Source organism: Rhodnius prolixus, unplaced genomic scaffold (genome assembly GCF_049639745.1).
Source record: "Rhodnius prolixus isolate KJV_2025 unplaced genomic scaffold, Rpr scaffold_2, whole genome shotgun sequence".
Classification (NCBI taxonomy): domain Eukaryota; kingdom Metazoa; phylum Arthropoda; class Insecta; order Hemiptera; family Reduviidae; genus Rhodnius; species Rhodnius prolixus.
Genome location: NW_027411592.1, coordinates 32,932,114 through 32,951,575, shown reverse-complemented (window position 1 = coordinate 32,951,575; position 19,462 = coordinate 32,932,114). Strand labels below are relative to the sequence as shown.

The following is a 19,462-nucleotide window of genomic DNA, read 5'->3' as shown; positions in this document are numbered from 1 at the left end:
ACTTTTATATTAGAATAACTTTTTCAGCTGAAATAGCACTCGTTATTTTTTATTTTTGCTCAATGAATCTTATCTTGTGGCTGGAGGTAGCCCGAACTTTTTTTTTTATTATTTCTGACCGTTTTCAACCATCATCAGAGGACTATCGTTTCTTATTCTTTCTGTCAAATCGAAAACGCATCCGTTTGATAGGTCCATGCGATGCATACTTTTTTTCATTCCTTTGTTTTCCAAGTGGCTTCGATTATCTGAATAGCCAACCTCCCGACCTTGTTGGAGTGACGTATCATTAAAATCATACTAGTAATGAACTTTTGCGCCTCTTCTCTGAGATTTTCAACCACAAATTGCTTTGATGATTTATATTATTCTAAAGCTTTACTGTGGACAATATTAAAACTGTCCGTTAGGGGACAGTTGTTTAAGGGTTGATCGTCAAAAACTGCACGAATAGTAATAATGTATAGAAAAGCTATCAGCAAGGGAATTGCATGACAAAATCATAGTGCAAATAAAATTCTCTACATAAAACTGATGCGTGCCATAATATGATGGTTAAAAATCCGAAACCGTTCGGAAATGCGTGTACGATGGATAAAACAACAATATTATCCAGCACTGTAGTGCCAACCACATTTTCTACTAATATAATTATAAAATTTATTATTTTTAACTTGGTGCGGTTTTCGGACGCTTCTAAGACTGAAGAAAAGGTAGCCGTAATGTTTCGGAGCTTGTCGAGGTGTGATATCCCAATAAGCCTTGGAAAACTAGCTTTTCGTATAGTTGCAATACATTTCTGCTGCTGAGGACTCGAAACATTCCAGTCTTAATTTGATCGAACACCTAGACCTCTTCTTGTTATTAAGTCGTCCTACATAGTTAATTCAAGGAGAGTGATATTGTTTCTTATAGAGTGAATGGACATTTAGATCAGTAACGTTGTGGGACGGTTTTGTCTGGCTTGTAAATTTTCTAATTTCAAAAGACCTTAGCTATTTACAGCAAAGGAAAATGCCGAAGTAGTGGAGCCAGCAAAAAAGCGTGGAAATAACCAGGGACAAAGGCGAAAAAGTTCATTATTATCTCTATTTAATGAGGCATTTCCCTAATGAGACTGGGAGGTTAATTGGATGTCCGTGGTCACTTAAAGGAGCATCGCATGGGTCTGTCAACTGATAGCGTTTGTAGGATTGACAGAAAAAAACAAGAAACTACACATCTTGAATATTCCTGTTAGTGGGAAGGGCGGGTAGGGCTGAGAGTTAGGTTCTAAAAACTCGTTCCTCAAGCTTTACACTGTAGTTTGGTCCATTCCCTTACGTCTAACTGAACAGACTGTACTTGGAGAGGTGCTCCATCTTGAGAGTGTCTTAACAAAGCCTGAGTCGCGGTGGAATAAGCAGATAAGATTCCTTGCGATCTAATCTAAACCTAAACTTGTGTCCTTTTTAGGTTAAAGAATTATTTTTAGGATCAGATAACAACGGATTAATGCTTCTAAGTAGATATAGAAGAGTCAAGGATTTTAACTTTTCTTGGAGTTTGAATTTCTTAAGTTATACATGATATATTATATCAGCACCTCAGAGGTATACAACACAAATTCATTTTTTCAAAATTTCTTTTTTTAATGTTTCTAATACAATTTTTTTTTATTACACAATCATCTGTAAGCGTTCATCTATGTTACTTAATATCCAGCAAAGATTTAAGCAAAATAACTCCCGTGGGTTTATAAGTAAGAAAAAACCGCGAAAAAATTTGCTCTCCTATAAAAAATTAAAAATATGACATAATGTAACATATCTCCGAGGTACTGATATCTATATATCCTACGTTCTGTTGGCATTTTTTTAATAATTATTAAAAGTCTTATATTTGTACTAAACAATTTTTTTTTTAATTTTTTAGTTTATTTTATCCCTAAACCCTTCTTGAGCGTGCCTGTCACTGTATGTTGGTTTCTGTCTCCGCCCACGTCCTAATAGGTAGTTCACTTAATGTTTACCTAAAAAAATAGATTTGATTTGCTTACCTTTTGTGTATTGTATGTTTAGGGAAAATTTGGCGAATGACACATATCTACTCTCCCAAATGGATAACGATCAGTATGTGCCGATATGGACAGTAGCTAATTTTAACCAAGTTAAAAAATTGACTACAGACATAAAACTGATCACGGAAGTTCTTCGAGGTATTATTAAGTTATTTTTTTTATTTTATAGGCTGTACAACGATTGATTTATAAGATTTTTTTTATATGTTATTAGCTATATGAGCCCACAACTCGGATTAACTCCATAAAACAAAAAATGGAGAAATGCGTTGAAATAACGTATTTCATATATAATATATAAATTCAAGTAAAGTTATCGTTAATTAGCTGCTGCTTCTACATTTGATTTGAATTATAGCAACGATTTACATTAGAACTCGGAATTAATAAGAATGGTTTCTGAAACAAATTACTTATTATTCAATGGCCAAAAAAAATTTTGTCATTGAATTGTGTCACCCTTTATTTTTGGGGAAATATATTACTAATATAAAAATCTATGACTAAACCAAGTTCTTTGACACTTTAATTATTTTAAAAAGTGGAGTTAATCGAACTGTGCAGCGAATTGCTCATATAATGCTGCTAATTATATTATTTAATAATACAGGGTTTATATTTTATTATGTAACATAGAATCACCGAATGTGCAAGTCGATGATGAAGGCCAAAAAGTGCGCCCAAATCATAAAAGATGTATCGTAATTTTAAGAGAAATTCCAGACAGTACTCCATTAGAAGAAGTCAAGGTTTGTGAAGTCATGAAAACACCATATTTAATTGTTTTAAATTTTCAGTTTATAAATGTACATTTTATCGTTCATTATCTTATTATTTTTTAGGGATTATTTTCTGGAATTAATTGTCCTAAGTTTATATCTTGTGAATTTGCTCATAATAATTCTTGGTATGTAACTTTTGAAAATGACGAAGACGCTCAGAAAGCTTACAGGTTTTTACGCGAAGAAGTTAGGGAATTTCAGGTAAATCATTTTTGTTCTTTTTTTTTCTCTCACTATCTTTTTATTTGGATTAATTCAAACTTAGCTCTAATCTGCAATGTTTCTAATCTTACTTTTTTTGGGATCCTTCTTACTATTCTTTATTTTTACAGGGTAAACCTATCATGGCGAGAATTAAAGCGAAGCCCATGAACAGGCTACCTCTTCCTGCTGTAGGTCCTATAGCGGGAATAAAAAATGGTTACAGGACACCACCTGCATCTGCGACTTCTACTAATGTATATGATCCTACCACTGCTTATGCTCCTGGACAGCAAAGATATCTTTTCGCGAACGGTACTTCTATTGCACCTAATGTAAATTACACAAACCAAGTACAGATATACGTAAGTGAGCAATTATGGCGTGTAATTACTTTCTTTTTTTTAAAAAACAAATTGTCCTTGTTTTAAATAAAAATTAATATTAGTTTCAGCAGCAGCATCATCAACCGTTTTATCCACCTAGTATGCTGCCAACGTGGGGTCCGACTAGTGCAGCCTATTTCGATATCGGAAGTGTTTTTTCAGTTAATGGTCTTGCCCCACAAGGATCATTCACTAAGACACATCCTAATAGGTTTGCAACTAGAAGGTAAATGTTTTGATATTATACATATACTTTTGAAAATGTGCAACATTTCAAAATAACTGTCAAATTAACATGCTAACAACAGTTAGGAGGAGAAATCCTTGCTTTAGTGGATCCGATAAAATCTTGTGTCCAGAAAGGGATTAGGCTCAGTGGTAAGCGTACTGAATTCTCGCGCAGCTATACCGAGTTTTGGAATCCAGCTGCGAACTCTTAGATTGTTTCCTTTTTAGAAACTTCTGTAAAACTCACTGCCCAGTGATTGGACAGTGCTGTCTGTGGTTCCAGAGAAAACTGTTTAAGAAATAAAATCCTCGCAAGTGGGGACTCAGTTAAAACCAACCGGGACATTTGCAGGTTCCTGATCGTGCTTGAAGTCATTAATGCTTTCGGCATCTTTCAGTTTTTAAGAGCTGAATTAATGATAAATAGCAGGCAATTAAAGCACGATTTTTTTTTAAATTTATTTTTATCGCTTTCGCTACAGTTATATGTTGTATTATTTGAGAAAGTAATTGGTTGTCCAATTAAACAAGACATTGGTGTGGTCTTGGTTTTTGAGTTCTGGGGAAGTATTTTCTTCATCATAAGGTTTAGCTTCGTAAATTCATGTCATACATTTTAAATTAAATATCTTAAAATCGTTCGATGTCGAGTTCTATCTGGAAATATGTGTTTTGAGGCCCCCTGAGCTGAAGTAAGGGTTTTTTTTAGTCTGTCTTCGTAACAATCAGCTCAAAAACGAAAACTCGTTGGAAATTCAGACTTAATATTTTTTTTATTCACAACTAACCTTCACAACTATGAATACTGAGAGCATTTTGGTTGTATTTATATGTTGAGATTTTTTTTTTAAATTTCTGAAATGATCACAATGGTAATTAAGCCCTCGTAATTGTTACGATGTTGTGTTAACTATAACCATAGTAAAACGGAGTAATAACTTAAAGTCCTGTTAAAGTTAAGCTGCAATACTTGCAATAAATATTTGACGTATGTTCAATATTTATAGGCAGTATGCTACGGTTGTGTTTACAATAGTAGTTTTGACTAGTTATCTACCACCTCCTAATTAATAAGTTATCGCCTGGATTCTTAACTCAGGGGTAATCAAAAATTTCTTCAAATTGTTTCCATAGTTTATTTTATTGCTTGCGTCATCAACGATCCTAGCTTACCTTTCAAACGTTTCGGCCTTCTTTTTGTATATAGATTAAAAGTAAATAGGAACGTAAAGTAAAGTAATCGCCTATTTTTTCAGGCGGGGCTTAACGCCCAACTACCAATTAGGTGTAGTAGACGGAGGCTACTAGCAAACATACTTTACTGTAAATTTCTTTTATTAACCATTAAATAAAATCCAAGGCCTAAAGACCGGGAATCGAACCCAGTACCACAATACACATTAGCTTCGCAGGTCTTGCCTCTAACCGCTCGGCTACCGTGGCGCCTAAATAGGAACGTCTCAAGTGTAAAAATCTTTTTTGAACACATTCGATTTTTTTTTTTTTTTAATTCTTTTTAACCACAATATTTATACTTAATTCTTAACCTACGTTATAAAATGTATAAAACAATACGCTGAAACTTGGCTAGGAATGTACTCCGCATTATTTTTTATTAGTGTTTTGTACATAATGTATTTACGAAGTTTGAATCTCAAAAAAAAGTGAAAAATCCATGGAGTAAAGATGGACTTTAGATTGAGGAATTTTCTGAGTTTTAAAACAAATTTAACCTTCCTTATTAATATAGTAAACAAGAGAGAGGACCTTCAAATGTACAAAAATTACACTAGAGAGAGAAAATTTTCCGGGAAATGTTTTAAATAGCAGTAGTGCCTATTTTTTCAGGCTCCCTTTACTTACTAATTAGATGTCGTTAACGTAGGCGGCTAGCAACCTTAATTTACTATAAATTTCACACAGTAACCATTTAATAAAATCCAAAGCCTAGATTAGAAATCGAAGCCAGTACCACTAAATATATTAAATATTTAAACATATGAGACGCCACGGAAGCCGAGTGATTAGAGGCGAGACCTGTGAAGCTAATATGTATTGTGGTACTGGATTCGATTCGTGGTCTCAGGCCTTGGATCTTATTTTATGGTTAATAAATGAAATTTACAGTGAAGTATGTTTGCTATGTATGTTCGCTTCAGTGCATATTTACGTATATTTCAGGGTTTATTGTATCATTTGCAGCATTTAAAAACAGTTTAAACAGTTGACACCGTTATCTTTTGATAGTATCCTAATACATATAACAAAACCCTTCATACTATTCTAATATTTTCAGGCATAAGAGAGGCGGTGGAGTTGGTTTAGAACAAAGGACAACGATGTCTGATAGTGGTTTGATAAGAGGACCTGGAAATACTGGAAGTAATGTGATTAGCGGTGGAGGTGGTGGTGGAGGTGGAAAAGTTGGAGGAGTAGGGCCAGTTAGTGCTTCAAGTGGAGGAACATCAGGAAATAGTGCAGGTGCTAGTAAACCAGACCTAGGTCCTCCTCTGCAGTCCACAAAACCTCACTATCTTACCTCTAGAGAAGTGGTTGTTGGGAACAGTCAAGAAGGCGTTGATCAGAATATGACTCAAACACCCTTGGTTAGGCATGACCATGATGATCCCTATAGGCCTCTACAACATGGTGGGATGCCTCCGCCTTCAAATAAAGACTCATTACCGCCAAGGTAATACCCTACTTTAGCCTTTTTTTAATGTTAAGAGTTAGTAAAAAATTTATCATGAAGTAATTTATTTTACTGAAGCCTTAAAATATAATTTAACAAATATTCCACACGTTTCTTTGTATACTTTTCTTTAAAATTTTAGCTTTATACAAGATTTTCCGCGTTTCAATAAAAAGTGTTTACTTTTTTCCCTCTCTTTTAAGAAAAAGTTTGTTTCGTCATATACATTATCTAGTATAATAAGTAGGTTAGTCTAAGTGGCCCACAGCAAAGCAATACTTTCTGGGGCAGATCAAGTACCTCCCTGTAGAATTAAGTAATGGCTGAAAAACTCGTCTTTTTTTCGCGATTATTAACGACACAAGTAATTTACGTCAATCTGATACGAAGTAAGCGTAGGACAACGTAGGTCAAGTATGTGTATGTTTCGCATCTAATTAGAGCTTGTTTTTCTACATGGAAATTCAGGTGTCGAATGATGCAAAATAAAAAGAAGCTTTGGAATGAATTGATAATTATTTTTTTTATAAAATCATCCTACTGCTTCGACAAATCAATTTGGATTGTTGATGAAGTTGGTTAGTTGGAAAGTATCATTTGTTAAAAAAAAATTTCTTTTATTAACCGATTAATACTCTTGTCGGTTAATTTTCTCCTGTTTTATTTTTATTAAAACCAAAAAAATTGTTTTAATTGCAACCTTTCACTACTAAAAATGATTTTACAAGTTCGACTGCTGTTTTCTTTATTTCTTTACTTCTTGGAAAAGAATTTTCTCAGTAGCAATAAAATAGTTGAAAACTATTGTCTTCCTTATGTGACAAAAAGCTAATATATTAAAAAAATTAAGTTTTTGATTTTCAAAAAAATGATTTTTTTTTTTGTTATTAACGTTCGATTCAGATTATTAGCAATACACGTAATTAAGTTAGTTTGATCAGAAAAAGGCGCCATTTTCTTCTTCAGCCAGCAAGTACACATATGTATGTGTTTCGCATCTATTAAGAGCTTGTTTTTCTACTTGGAAATTCAGGTGTCAAAAGATGCAAAATAAAAAGAAGCTTTGGAGGTGTTCATACGGTATTTGTTATAAACTTATTCCACTGCTACAACAATTTAATTTAGTTTGTTTGTGATTTGATAGTCAAAAATGTTTCATTATAATTTACTTTGAATCGTGCCCAAAACATTAAATTTATTATCGTAGAATTTAATAAACATAGAAGTACAGATAGCAGCTAGCAAATAATTTAAATTTTGGTGTTAAAAAGTAGTTTCGCATCTGTTAGAACTTGATTTCTTAATAGAAATCAAGCGTAGACGATGCAAAAATCAAAATAGTTTGTGCAAGTGTAAAATACAAACGAAACTAATTTTTGTTTTGTAAGCTAAAGCAAACAACAATAATTATTTAGTGCTTGTGTTTCCAAATTTCTTTAAACTTCGATTTTCAGGTTTTCCTGCATTTTTTTTTTTAATTTTTTATTTTCTCTTATTACGAAACTTTTGATACCTTCCTGTCAGGAAAGCGTTGCGATTATGTTAGTTTTTCGATATCTAGTTTTGGAAATATCCGTTCTGATCCTCTTGAGTCTAAAAGTGTTTTTTTCCCCTCAAGAAAAAGTGTGTATATTAGAAACGAAAATTGCTTATACTTTATTCATTAATAATATTATTTAACTTCAATGAAACATTTATTATGATTATGATATGTTTCTTTACTATATATTAACATTATATGTATAATATTTATATAAATAAAAAATATAAAACCTTCTATACAACAAAAACTTTTAAATACTTCTACTTAAATGGATTTTTCGGGTAAAGAAAAACAAAGCATGCTTACTTTGGATACATGTACTCATGGGTTATCCATGACAGACCCTGTTATTTCGGAACGAAGTAAAAGATTCAGCTTGATTTTATGACTTTATTTAAGAATTCGGTTATGTCGTCCCTGCAAGAAAAGTTAATGGAGTAGGGTTGCGTATATTCAAAATGTTCGCCAAATCTATTGGCACTCGCTAATCTCTAAGCTTGCCGCTTAATGAGTGTTTATTAACTAGCGTTTAATAATTTTGAATTACTGAGCTAATAAATTTGAAGGTGGTAAAAAGTTAAAGTAAATTGTAATTAAACGGCAGTCAGAGAAAGATTGTGAGTATTTGGCGCCACAAGTAGCTACTGATTCACAGGCGATGATATATCTTGACTTAAATAAAATCTTTGAGTTCGATCTTGTTCTTCGCCTTGGTTTATATATTTTTGAGAAAAATAGTAACTTATATAATTTTAAATATATAATAAAGTGTGCTTTCTGGTTTATTCATCTCATATAATATGATTAACTTCTACATTCATAACCATAATAAAAAATAAATTAAAGTACCTCTTCCCCCTCTTCAAAAATCCTAGAGAAAAGCGGGCCTCTAATTGCAAATTGAAAAACAAATAATACATTTTAAAAAAAAAAGTGTTAGTAAGTGTAAAGTTAATACAATTTAATCAAAACGTCTGTATTAATAGGCTAGTTATGTACAATATAAAGTTATTTGCCTTTTAAACTACTTCAAAAATTCTTTGATTAAAAATGATTAGAAATGTAGTAGTTATTTATGTAGATAGATATTACAGTAGTCATTTTTCAGATACAGGCGTCGGAGGAAAGAAGAAGGAGAAATGCCCGCCGTTAGCGCTACTAGAGGTGGAGGAGCCGGCAGCCCAGGTCCACAATTTGATCTTGAAGCTGACGCTTTTCCTCCGCTACCAGGATTGGAAGCTTCACCGACAGTTAACCAAATTGTGAAAGGAGCTAGTGGAGGACCAATCGGAGCAACCGTAACTACTGGCTTGCCTCCTTCTGCCGCTGCCATTATTTCGTCTTCTGCTTCAGTACAAGCGTCAACGCCTGCGACTTCTACAGCTCTTGCATCAGCTAATTTAGTGCCGTCAGTAACAGATCCTCCACTCTCTACTGCTGCGCCTTCAACAACTACATCTGCCACCGCTTCTGAACATACGGCCTCTCCCCAGTGGACTGAAAATAGGTAACGTTTTATTTAACTTACTTTGATAACTGGTTATATTGCAGTGTTACCTTGTATTGTTACTTTTCTGCCAGGCAAGGTTTAAAATATCAACAAACTTTTACTGAAGTTAAGAACATTTATTTTTGTCAATCTTGTTCATATTATGGACAATATATAAGACACAACTTTTCGGCTTGCTTCAAATCGGTTGCTCCTAAACATACTATTTCTGAATTTTTTGTCATAACAATATAGAAATGTTGACTTTCACTATTTAATAATAGGGCTGTTTATTAAATGAAGAATCAAAGAATGTCATAATTGAAATGGTATTTATACCTTATGCAGGATTGGCTTACTCGATCTCGGAAACATCCTCTTGGGAGTCCAGTACACTTACTACTGATCTCTTCTTAAAAAATGATTTTTAACAATTACCAATCCATAAAATTTTGTTTAAATACAATCTAAGCATTGATTCATCATGATTTTTTTTTTTTTTGTTAAGATAATTATTTACTTAATAAACTAAAGAAAAAAAAATCAATTCAATACCAATATTGAATAAACGAACTTCAGATATTCTATTCAATGAAAAAGTGGATGTTTTTCAAATGCCCTCCGTGCGTTTTTTTGTATCAGCCCGTATACAACTAGCCAACCAGACAGTTTAGATGATAATAGACGTAGATGAAAAAATATATATATATAAATATTTAGTTATCTTAAAGTCAAATTAATGATTAAGTATAGAACCGTAAATTTTTTAATGTAAAATAATAATTTGAATAAAATATCTTGCTGTAGGTTGAAAATAGCCTTGTAGAACAAAAATTCCATAAAAAATAACTAGAGTAGAATACAAAACCAGAATCGATAGTTTTTCCTACTACAATACTTCCGAATTTGATAACTGCTTGAAATATTGTAAGAATAGCATCTTTATAGCAACTTAATTAAAAAACTCACTAATTTAGATGTAAACTCTATTTAAAACTGTTGGAAAAGCAAAAGTAATTCCTTCGATTTACATATGTTAAAATCGATTTCCTACTTGTTTTATTAGTTAATCAAACCTTCCTTTCTAAGATTCTTCTTATGTGCACTATTTCCTACTTACTCCTCCATATTTGGCTCCGTTTGCTGCTCTCCGTCCTTCAGTAGAAAGTGATTCTTACTCCATTCTTGGAAAATTCGGTGAAGAGATTGTGGGAAGATATTTTTTCCGCTCCCCTCATCATGTCTCAGTATGATAATGTATCGTCATGTCTTTTATACTTAGTTAAGAACGGTTAAAGTGTACTAAAATTAGGAGACAAAAATTCTCAAGACATTCTGCTGAACGGATTTTTGTCAGTTTGTTTTTTTATTTCTTTCAATGGCACCTAAGATACACATTGGGTCTGCGTCTAATGATCGTAAATCTATAAATTTTGATACATTTCTCTACGAAAATTATTTGTAGAGCGAGTCTGAGAAAGGATCTTATCAAAGCCAAGGCATTTCTTACCGTGTCTATCGGTTTGATGCACGGTTGTACTAAATACGTGTGTAAAATATTAGTAGAAATTAAAGTTTCTGAACAAGTTGTAAAGTTAAGAAAGTCGGGTAAGGGTTAAATTACTTTTTGTTTAAAAAAAAAAAAATTATATTGTCTGCGTTTCGACGGATTTGTGACTTAAAAACAAATATAGGAACATTTTTTTGAAGCAAAAGTTCTTATATGGCCAAACGTAATTAATTCATTGAAAGAAGAAAATATATTTAAATAAAATTTGAATACATAAGTTTTTTTTTGGTACATACAAATTTAGAGAAAATCAGAGCAAAATATTTTTTTTTTTAAAGTGAAAAATCCATTCAGCAATGTAGCACCTTTCGGTTAATGAATTTTGATTTTGTCAATCGGGTCCTCTCGTGAGATCCAATCTAAGGTTTCATCTTCCTGCGATTTTTTATTTTTGAAGTATTTTGATTGCAATACTTACTTCCGTATCTAGTAATAAAAAGTAAATGGTAATATTAATTCACTAATTTTGAATAACCTACAATAAAAAAACCCTATATTCTAAATAATTTCAGTATTTAGTACCTCTGAGAGTGTTAGGTTTTGTCTTATTTTTTTAATATAATTGGAAAGATCTGCGACCTTAATAGAAAGTCAACTTTACTATAATGTTTCCCAAAAATTTCGAAAATGTACGAAAACCTTTGTAAAAAGAAAAAGAAGCAAACTGAGTTGGCTAGTGAAACATTTATTATTAATTTGTGATGTTATGGCGGTTACAATTCAAGAGCTCATGAATAATGTGGTTCTACTATAGTATTAGAGATTAGAGAAGTAAAAAATGTAACTGCGATAACCATTTTGAAGTTTTTTTTTTTTTAGTTAATTAAAAAGTATTACAATTACTTTAAAAATTTTCTCTTTTTTTCAATTCAGTAAAAAATCTTAAGCAAGTTTTGTTGGTAAATTTACTTCTCTAGTAAACCTTATTTGTGACATATTGTAAGATTGCAATCGAATTACTTTTCAATTTATTTGTTTAGCATTTTGCAAACTGAACATTTTAACTTTTTTTGTTAAAAGAGTACAGACATTTTTGTTTAGTTACTCGCTAAGGTAAGAAATTTCGTTTTTATAGTGGATTTTTTTAATAAAATATAATAGCAAAACAGTGCAAAGAGGTGGAAGCCAGTGGTTGAGTAGGATTTTTTTTTATTTTTTTTTATTTAGATTGTCGGACGTAGTGAAGGGGACAGTGAAAGTAAAAAGCAACAATAGCAGTAGCAACGGTACTGGTGCAAAGGAAATGAAGGATATGGTGACTCCAAGTGTGGCATATGCCGGCGGAGGGAGCTCTGGTCCTGGAGGTCTACAATCACCACGCCTCGTATCCTCATCCCCACTTCCCACTCCACCATCCACTCCTAACAAGTAAGGCTGCATGATATCGACTCCACAATTATACCTTCATTCACGGACCTGTCCATTCTTGTGTTCGAATGTATGGGTGCTTTGTATTTGTTTTATCATAGCTTCGTAGCACTTTTATTTCAGTGTTGGTGTTTTAAGTATTTCTTTACTTCTAACTGTATAAATTTAAATTTGTCTTTTTATTTGAGGTAATTGAATAATAGCTTTTTTGTATTTTGTATAGTTAGTGACTTGATCTTGGCAAATTATTTTTCAGTATTCGTCCTTACATAAGTGGCAAAAGTATTCTTCAGTTCAATAATAATAACAATAATAAAAGTTAATTATTAACATTTTTTAACTAACGTAAAATAGAACACAGATTCCTTTTTTAGTCATTGTAGTAGCGAACTGACCAAACCGAATTTCAAAAGTATTAAATAAAACGCGATAACAGCATAAAATTCTATGAGTGCAATGAATTTTGAGTGTATAAACTAAACTGCGTGATTGCATGAAAAGCAGTACATTATCTTATGGATTTCGGTCTTCCACAGACCGAATGACATAAATTTTAGAATCACTGCTGTTTCGATAATCAAAAACCTAAAACAGTTAAATATAATACTTTATCGTCTTCAAAAACTTCGTATATTTCGAACTTTTTATAAAATTTAATGATTGGATTAATTGTTAGCTGATCGTTCTCAATATAGTATTATTTTACTGCAAAACTAATGGAAGGATAGTCTAAACAGATAAAACAAAATTTCGAAAAAGTTTAAATTTGACTTTATGGTCATCATTATCTGTTACTGGCCGAAGACTAGATAGATTTGCGACAAGATTAATTAATTTTCTGTAATGAAACTAATTTTAGTTTTGGCATTTCTCTTATCTATACTCATAGAGAAAATTTGAACTGAAAGATATTTCAGGAAGACTAAATAGATTTAAATAGGTTAAATTTCTGAAATTTTAGAATATATTTAGTTTTATATTTTAATTTTTCCTGTGTTATTTTTCTATATTGCTAAGAATAGATAAGAGAAATAACTATGACACGGCTTTTATTGGAAATGTCCAAAAAGTAAATGTTTAAATAAATTTTTTTGAAGTTCACTTTTACGAACACTACATCACTTACTCTGGCTGCAGTTTGTTTGCGATTTTCTTGAAACTTATAATTGGTACCAAAAAAAAAAAATGTTAAAAATTTAAAATCAGTTTAGAAATTGTCAATTTAGTTCAAGTTCGGATCCTCACCAACATTTGTTTGAGGTAATGATGCCGTACAATTTACTGGTATGGCATTTTGTTGGGAAGTATAAATCCATCCGTCCTCCAAATTGCCTTGAATAGGATTTTTGTTAGAAAGATGTTTTACCTAAAGTTACTTCCTATGTGTTGTGAGCATACGAAGTTTAAAAAAAAATGGTAGCGCCGAATTTCAGAAAATATTAATGATCATAATTAAGTGGTTAAAGTTCTGGTCGATCGATATTGACTAAACCTTATTGTCGCGTTTTAAAAAATAATACATGGTCAGTTAGTGTTCTAATATTTCTAAAGTGTTTTGCAGTTTATTATGGTCCCATGGACAATCATAAATAATACTGCAGAACACAATCATTGCATTCTGTTTGAAAAAATTAAATATAATGTCCAAAGAAAGATTGAGGTTTAATAACATTCATAATAACTTAATGGCGTTTTATTATTTTATTTTGAATTTCATTTGTCGGATGTAGGTCTTCAACATTCATTTTTATAATAATTGCCTAACGAATCGAGACGGATGAATTCCTTCCTCAATTCACAAACCACACCTTCGTTTCAGGACGGAACCACACTTTCTTCAATTTATTGAATTTATTTTATTAGTATGTATAATATGTGTATATTAGAGGGTGCTAATGGAGTTGATAATAAAGTAAATATACTTAACAGATTTATAAGAAACATAAGCACAATTAAATTGCATCAATAGTAGTCTGACGGTCCTCTAAAGTCATAAAATGAACATTTTGTTCATCTACTTATTTTTTATACCCTTATGTTATTATCCCCTGAAAATCACTGGGGATTTAGTCGGAAACATTGTGAAAAAAGTATATATTAGTGTTAAATAAGTTTTCCCAATAATAACGGCCGATACCCAGCAAAATTGTTATTAGGAAAAATAGGTGTCATATAAAAACAATTTTTCAAGATCTGCATCGAGCAAAACAAAATTCAATGTATAAAATGTTTGTAATAATTTTTTTTTTATTTTACATTTCTAAATTCAGTACCATGAGGATAGCCTTTTCAAGTTATTCATTTGTTTGTGTTCTTAATATATCTTCAGTTTTGCGAGTAGTGTGTAATAGTTTCTGCTTTTTAATTCACAGTTCATGTAATGTTATTTTGTGTGTTCACTTAGTTGGCCATGTTTTGTTGTTGTACAAGCAGTTATTTATTAATTGTCCATTTGCTATAATAATTGTGTGTTGTTATTAACATCTGTAAAACTGCAAGTCTTATATTAAAATGTTTCACTTGACTTTATTATTAAATGAAAGAAGTTATATTGATAATATTAACTTGCACTGCTCATTTAAGGTAAAGTTTAAGTGACTTTTTTAGCATTTTGTCGCCCGCAACATATCAACTTGAAACTAATTAAAATTAGTACATTAAGTGACAGTAATTTTAAGTCATGTAATTAGCAGAGAAAGTGGTTAGTTATGCGACATTGTGAAGCCTGTAGATCGAACTTGTAAGTTGATTTCTTTTAAGCAGGGTAGATTAATCGCTCATTCTACTATATTCAAACGTGGAACCATCCTGAAATTGCTTTTACTTATAGGAAAATACCTTTTAAAATTCGTTTAAAATGAAATGTTCTAGAAACGTTTTCAACACAAATGTATTTTTGTGTGTTTACTATTGTTTAACTATGTTATGTAGAGAGGCAGTAACTGTTATACGCAATCATTAACCTAACCTGGGCCTTTCGGATAACTTGTATCTTAAGAACTGGGAAGGCGAAGCCTTTTATGAAAAAATTAAGGATTCATCTACTTGGAGTATCTGATGTTGATCAAAACATTTCTATTCGACCCTCCCAATTTTTTTTTTGGTGTTGTGACCTTAATCTGAATCAAGATTTAACATATACACGCCAGAAGAAAGGGATGAATTTCTACAGTCATAGCTTGTATTTCCAGACAAAAAATAAAATTCGAACTAAAATTTGACTATTTTTTTTTTTACATGATTTAAGGCGCGTCAACATCTAAGGTTATTGGCGCCCGGAGCTTTTTCCAGTGCACTGCCGGCCTCCGGACAGTGTTCTCTCGTTACAGACAACACTATCCATCACCGGACAGTGAGCTGTAAGAAGCTCCTAGGAAGAGAAAATCTATGGGTCAGCTGCTGGATTCGAACCCGGGACCTCCGCGTGGGAGTCCAGTATGCTAACCTCATAGCTAATCCCTTCCCTAAAATTTGACTATTGTCATCCTTTTACGAGCCAAACTTTCCTTTAGAAAATATTAAATTTACTTTTAATTTACCTATAATAAAAAAAACTGGAAAAAGTTGAAATATGCAAAAACAAAAAAAAAAACTTTTAGATTAAATGTTATAAGGCGTGCTTGTTACTATTAGCAGTAAAGTAATTTCAACGTTTGGTGCCGTTAAGCTATACATTATATAATTATATACACATATACATTATATAATTATGAGCTAGGTCGCTCTTTTAAGTGCACTGAGATTCGTCAAGAGGATTTATTTTTATTAAGATCTGTGGGCTGATACCCAAATATTTTTTTTACAAATCGCTCACCATGTACACTGCATAATAAAGCCACTTACAAGTAATTATCTGTGAACAGATGTAAAAGAAAAATCTTTATATTTTTTGCTCAATGAGTATTTGTTTTTGTATAACAATTTAATAATTAATTATTTCATGAATATGCAGAACAGTTCCTGGAGCTGCTGGTAGCAACGTCAAGGGTTGTCCAGTAGATAAAATTACTAAGACTGAAGAGACTCTCATGAATGGAGGGAGTTCAGTGAGTGAGGTGATCGGACCAGGAATCGCCCCAGCTTGCAATGATAATTCCGTAGTGGCTGTATCCGTGGCACACCATCAAGCTCCACCACATCAGCAACATGCAGTGCACCATCATCAACACCAATACTATCACTCTCACCACCATCCACATCATCATCATCACCAACATCACCATGCTCTTCAATCAGTTGTACCTTCTGTGCCACAATCAGCTGAGGTAAAGACAGTTCAACCTTTTCATAACGCGCCTGTAGTTGCTGTTGCACAGCCACTTAGCGACTTGCCGAATCCCATCCCTCAGCACCACACACCAGCAAATGTACCACAACAAATGTCTGCACAGACTCAGGTATGTCGTGAATGTTAATGAAAAAATCGAAGTTATAAAAACAAAATTAATGAAATTAGCTGAATGTTTTTACGCTGTGTTATAATTATAAAATATTTAATGGAAAAGTTTGATTACCCGTTGCGTTTAGGTAAAATTACGAGACTAGTGAAATAATTATTTGCTTTTAAATAATTAGTTTTTTGAACAAGGTAAATTGTATTCTTTTACTAGATCACAACCCATACCATGCACTTTTTAGATTGTTTTTTAAATTTATTAACTTATTTCCCAACTGCGACAACAACCATCTTCAGCTTTGCATTCTTTGATCAGGGATATAGTGGATAAATTAAAACTGTATAATAATTTTGTAATAATAATCTGCATTTTGTAGGCTGATATTGGGGTAGTTAAACTGAGCTATGCTCAGGTCGCTCAACATCATAAAGAAAAGGCAGAACGTGAGAAGCAACAGCAGCAGCAGCAACAACAGCAGCAACAACAACAACAACACCACCAACAAATGCATCCTCAGTTTCAGCATTCTCAACAGCAAGCACCATCACAACAAGTCGCCACAGCTGTGATAACTGTAACCCAGAATGCTATGATACCACAATCAGATGATGATAAAAAAGATGGATTGAATTATTATCAACCTAAAGGTACTGATTTAATTAATAACTGATTTTGTAAGTGAAGAGTATTTAATATTAATATCTGAATTAAATGAAGTAATATGTGCACCTACTTAATAGGATTAATTGCTTTGTAGTATAAGTTAAGCGTATCTGACAGTTCGTTATTTTTGGTTTGGTTGTTGTTATTGGTGACTGCTTGTCAACCTACAAAATTCAGATTGTACTTTATATTTGGGTAAATTTTTTAAATTTAGAAAACAGTTTTGATTTTATCAGACATATTTAACTAAATTATTGGTTATTGGAGCTATAAGCTTGTTCTTGCTCGGCCATTTGATTAATTATAACAGAATGAATGAATGAAGATGTATTTTAATATTTTATTCAAAATGCATCAAAAGAAATGTAATTTTAAACAGAATAATGTCCGATTAAGGTTTAAAACCAATTTAAACACAAATTAAATAATTACAATAAAAAGAAATAAAAAATAAAATACTCTAACAAAACATTCAATGTAACTTTTCAAATAAAACAATAATTTCATGTCTTAGACATTGGGAAAAACAATTTAATTTTTCAAAAACAGTTTTTCTCACAAAAAAGTACTCATAATAGAAAGAATTCATAATAAAAAATAGGGGTTCCCATTTGGAAAAAAAAATTTGTATCTCTAACCTGCATATCAGCAGCAGAATTTCGTTTTTTATAATATCATTAGATACTACTCAAAAAATAAAGGGAGTTACGATTTGAACTTTTTTTCCGTCATCAATAATTAGCGAGAAAAAGGGGGTGGACAACTTAGCCCGGACACCCTGTATTTGAATACACAGGAATTATTTATATATATTCAAATTCAAATCATAATATTTTCCTGTAACGATATACATACATCCCGGACATATTTATATAAATTATATAATCATTATTATTACTATATGTCAATATATTCCTGCCACTCAAATCTCTTTTTCACAAAAAACCGTAACCTAAACTCATTAAGTACTGGGCATATGATAAAATATGATAGGTATCTTCGTTCTCATCCATGTTACAGAGGGAGCACATAAAGATTCTGTCTCTTTTCCACAGTTGGTTTAGTTCTAATAACTCCCCTCTGACACGAAAAATAGTCTGAATCATATTTAAATGATCATTATCGTTAATGTACCTGTTACCACTTTCTAAATTTAAGCCATCTTACTGTTGGTGGAATTCGCTGTTTTTATTTTTTTCCTGTAATATTCCCTGTTGTATACATAATTTGCCAATAAACCCTTTTGACCATTACAAATGCTGGTTCATTAGAAGTGAAACAAAGATTTCTAAATTATTTTTTTCTGCTTATACCGGTATGGCTTTATACCAAGAAAGTTTATTTTCAATAATAATTTTGGCAAGAAAGTTAGTTAAGCGATCAGGGCTTTGCTTTGTTCAAATAATTAATTTGTAATCTGAGGGTATAACATATTGTAGAGTGACTGATTTGAGGTTTCTATATAGTTAGGCGTGTTGTTGGGCAGTTTGTACAATTTCTTCAAAAAATATCGCTGTAATTTTTCCACATCGTCATCTCCTCACCACCCCACACTTCAGCTCCGTAACACATCACCATCTTTGAAGTAGAATTGAATAACTACATCTTGCTGCTGAGTGCTACCGCATCACTACATATTACATGGTGCCAAACACTTTTCAATCCAAATCTCTGTTTAAAGTGTGGTGATAACGACAAGGTTGGGGACAAGATTATTCTCTAGTATTTATAATTTCTCACAACTTCAATCGGCTGATTAAAAAAAAAGAAGAAAAAAAGTTATGTGCGCTTCCTTGGGCTGTTAATAAACGAATGGCTAACATGGAACCCAAACACAAGACTTAAAATACAATCAATGACTTGATGTGCCAAACTTCTTAACTCCTTCTCGAAAAAATGATTAAATTACCACCTGATCTAAAAAGACTTATATACAGTACAATTATTAAACTGTGTGGACTTGTGGACTATATAGAGCTGTGGGGTTAAGCAGACGCGACAAACGTACGAACTGTACAAACATTTCATTCTTGCAGTGCATCTTGCTCGCACAGCCCTCGTCCATCCATGAGCTCTTCGATTCC

The 19,462-nt window shown here is 32.2% G+C and overlaps 1 protein-coding gene across 7 annotated transcripts in view; it reads left to right on the top strand.

The window, feature by feature from the left end:
* Larp4B (La-related protein 4B) overlaps nucleotides 1–19,462 on the top strand; it is a 58,977-nt gene that overhangs the window by 33,379 nt on the left and 6,136 nt on the right. For 4 of the 7 annotated variants that reach the window (XM_074118987.1, XM_074118989.1, XM_074118993.1 and 1 more), the window contains 10 exons: nucleotides 2,061–2,197; nucleotides 2,696–2,808; nucleotides 2,902–3,042; nucleotides 3,174–3,407; nucleotides 3,491–3,654; nucleotides 5,953–6,348; nucleotides 9,000–9,398; nucleotides 12,118–12,318; nucleotides 16,271–16,715; nucleotides 17,092–17,362. In XM_074118987.1, the coding sequence (XP_073975088.1) occupies nucleotides 2,061–2,197; nucleotides 2,696–2,808; nucleotides 2,902–3,042; nucleotides 3,174–3,407; nucleotides 3,491–3,654; nucleotides 5,953–6,348; nucleotides 9,000–9,398; nucleotides 12,118–12,318; nucleotides 16,271–16,715; nucleotides 17,092–17,362 (2,501 nt within the window). The remainder of the gene's footprint in view (nucleotides 1–2,060; nucleotides 2,198–2,695; nucleotides 2,809–2,901; nucleotides 3,043–3,173; nucleotides 3,408–3,490; nucleotides 3,655–5,952; nucleotides 6,349–8,999; nucleotides 9,399–12,117; nucleotides 12,319–16,270; nucleotides 16,716–17,091; nucleotides 17,363–19,462) is intronic. The other 3 variants (XM_074118988.1, XM_074118991.1, XM_074118990.1) reach the window with 3 other exon arrangements.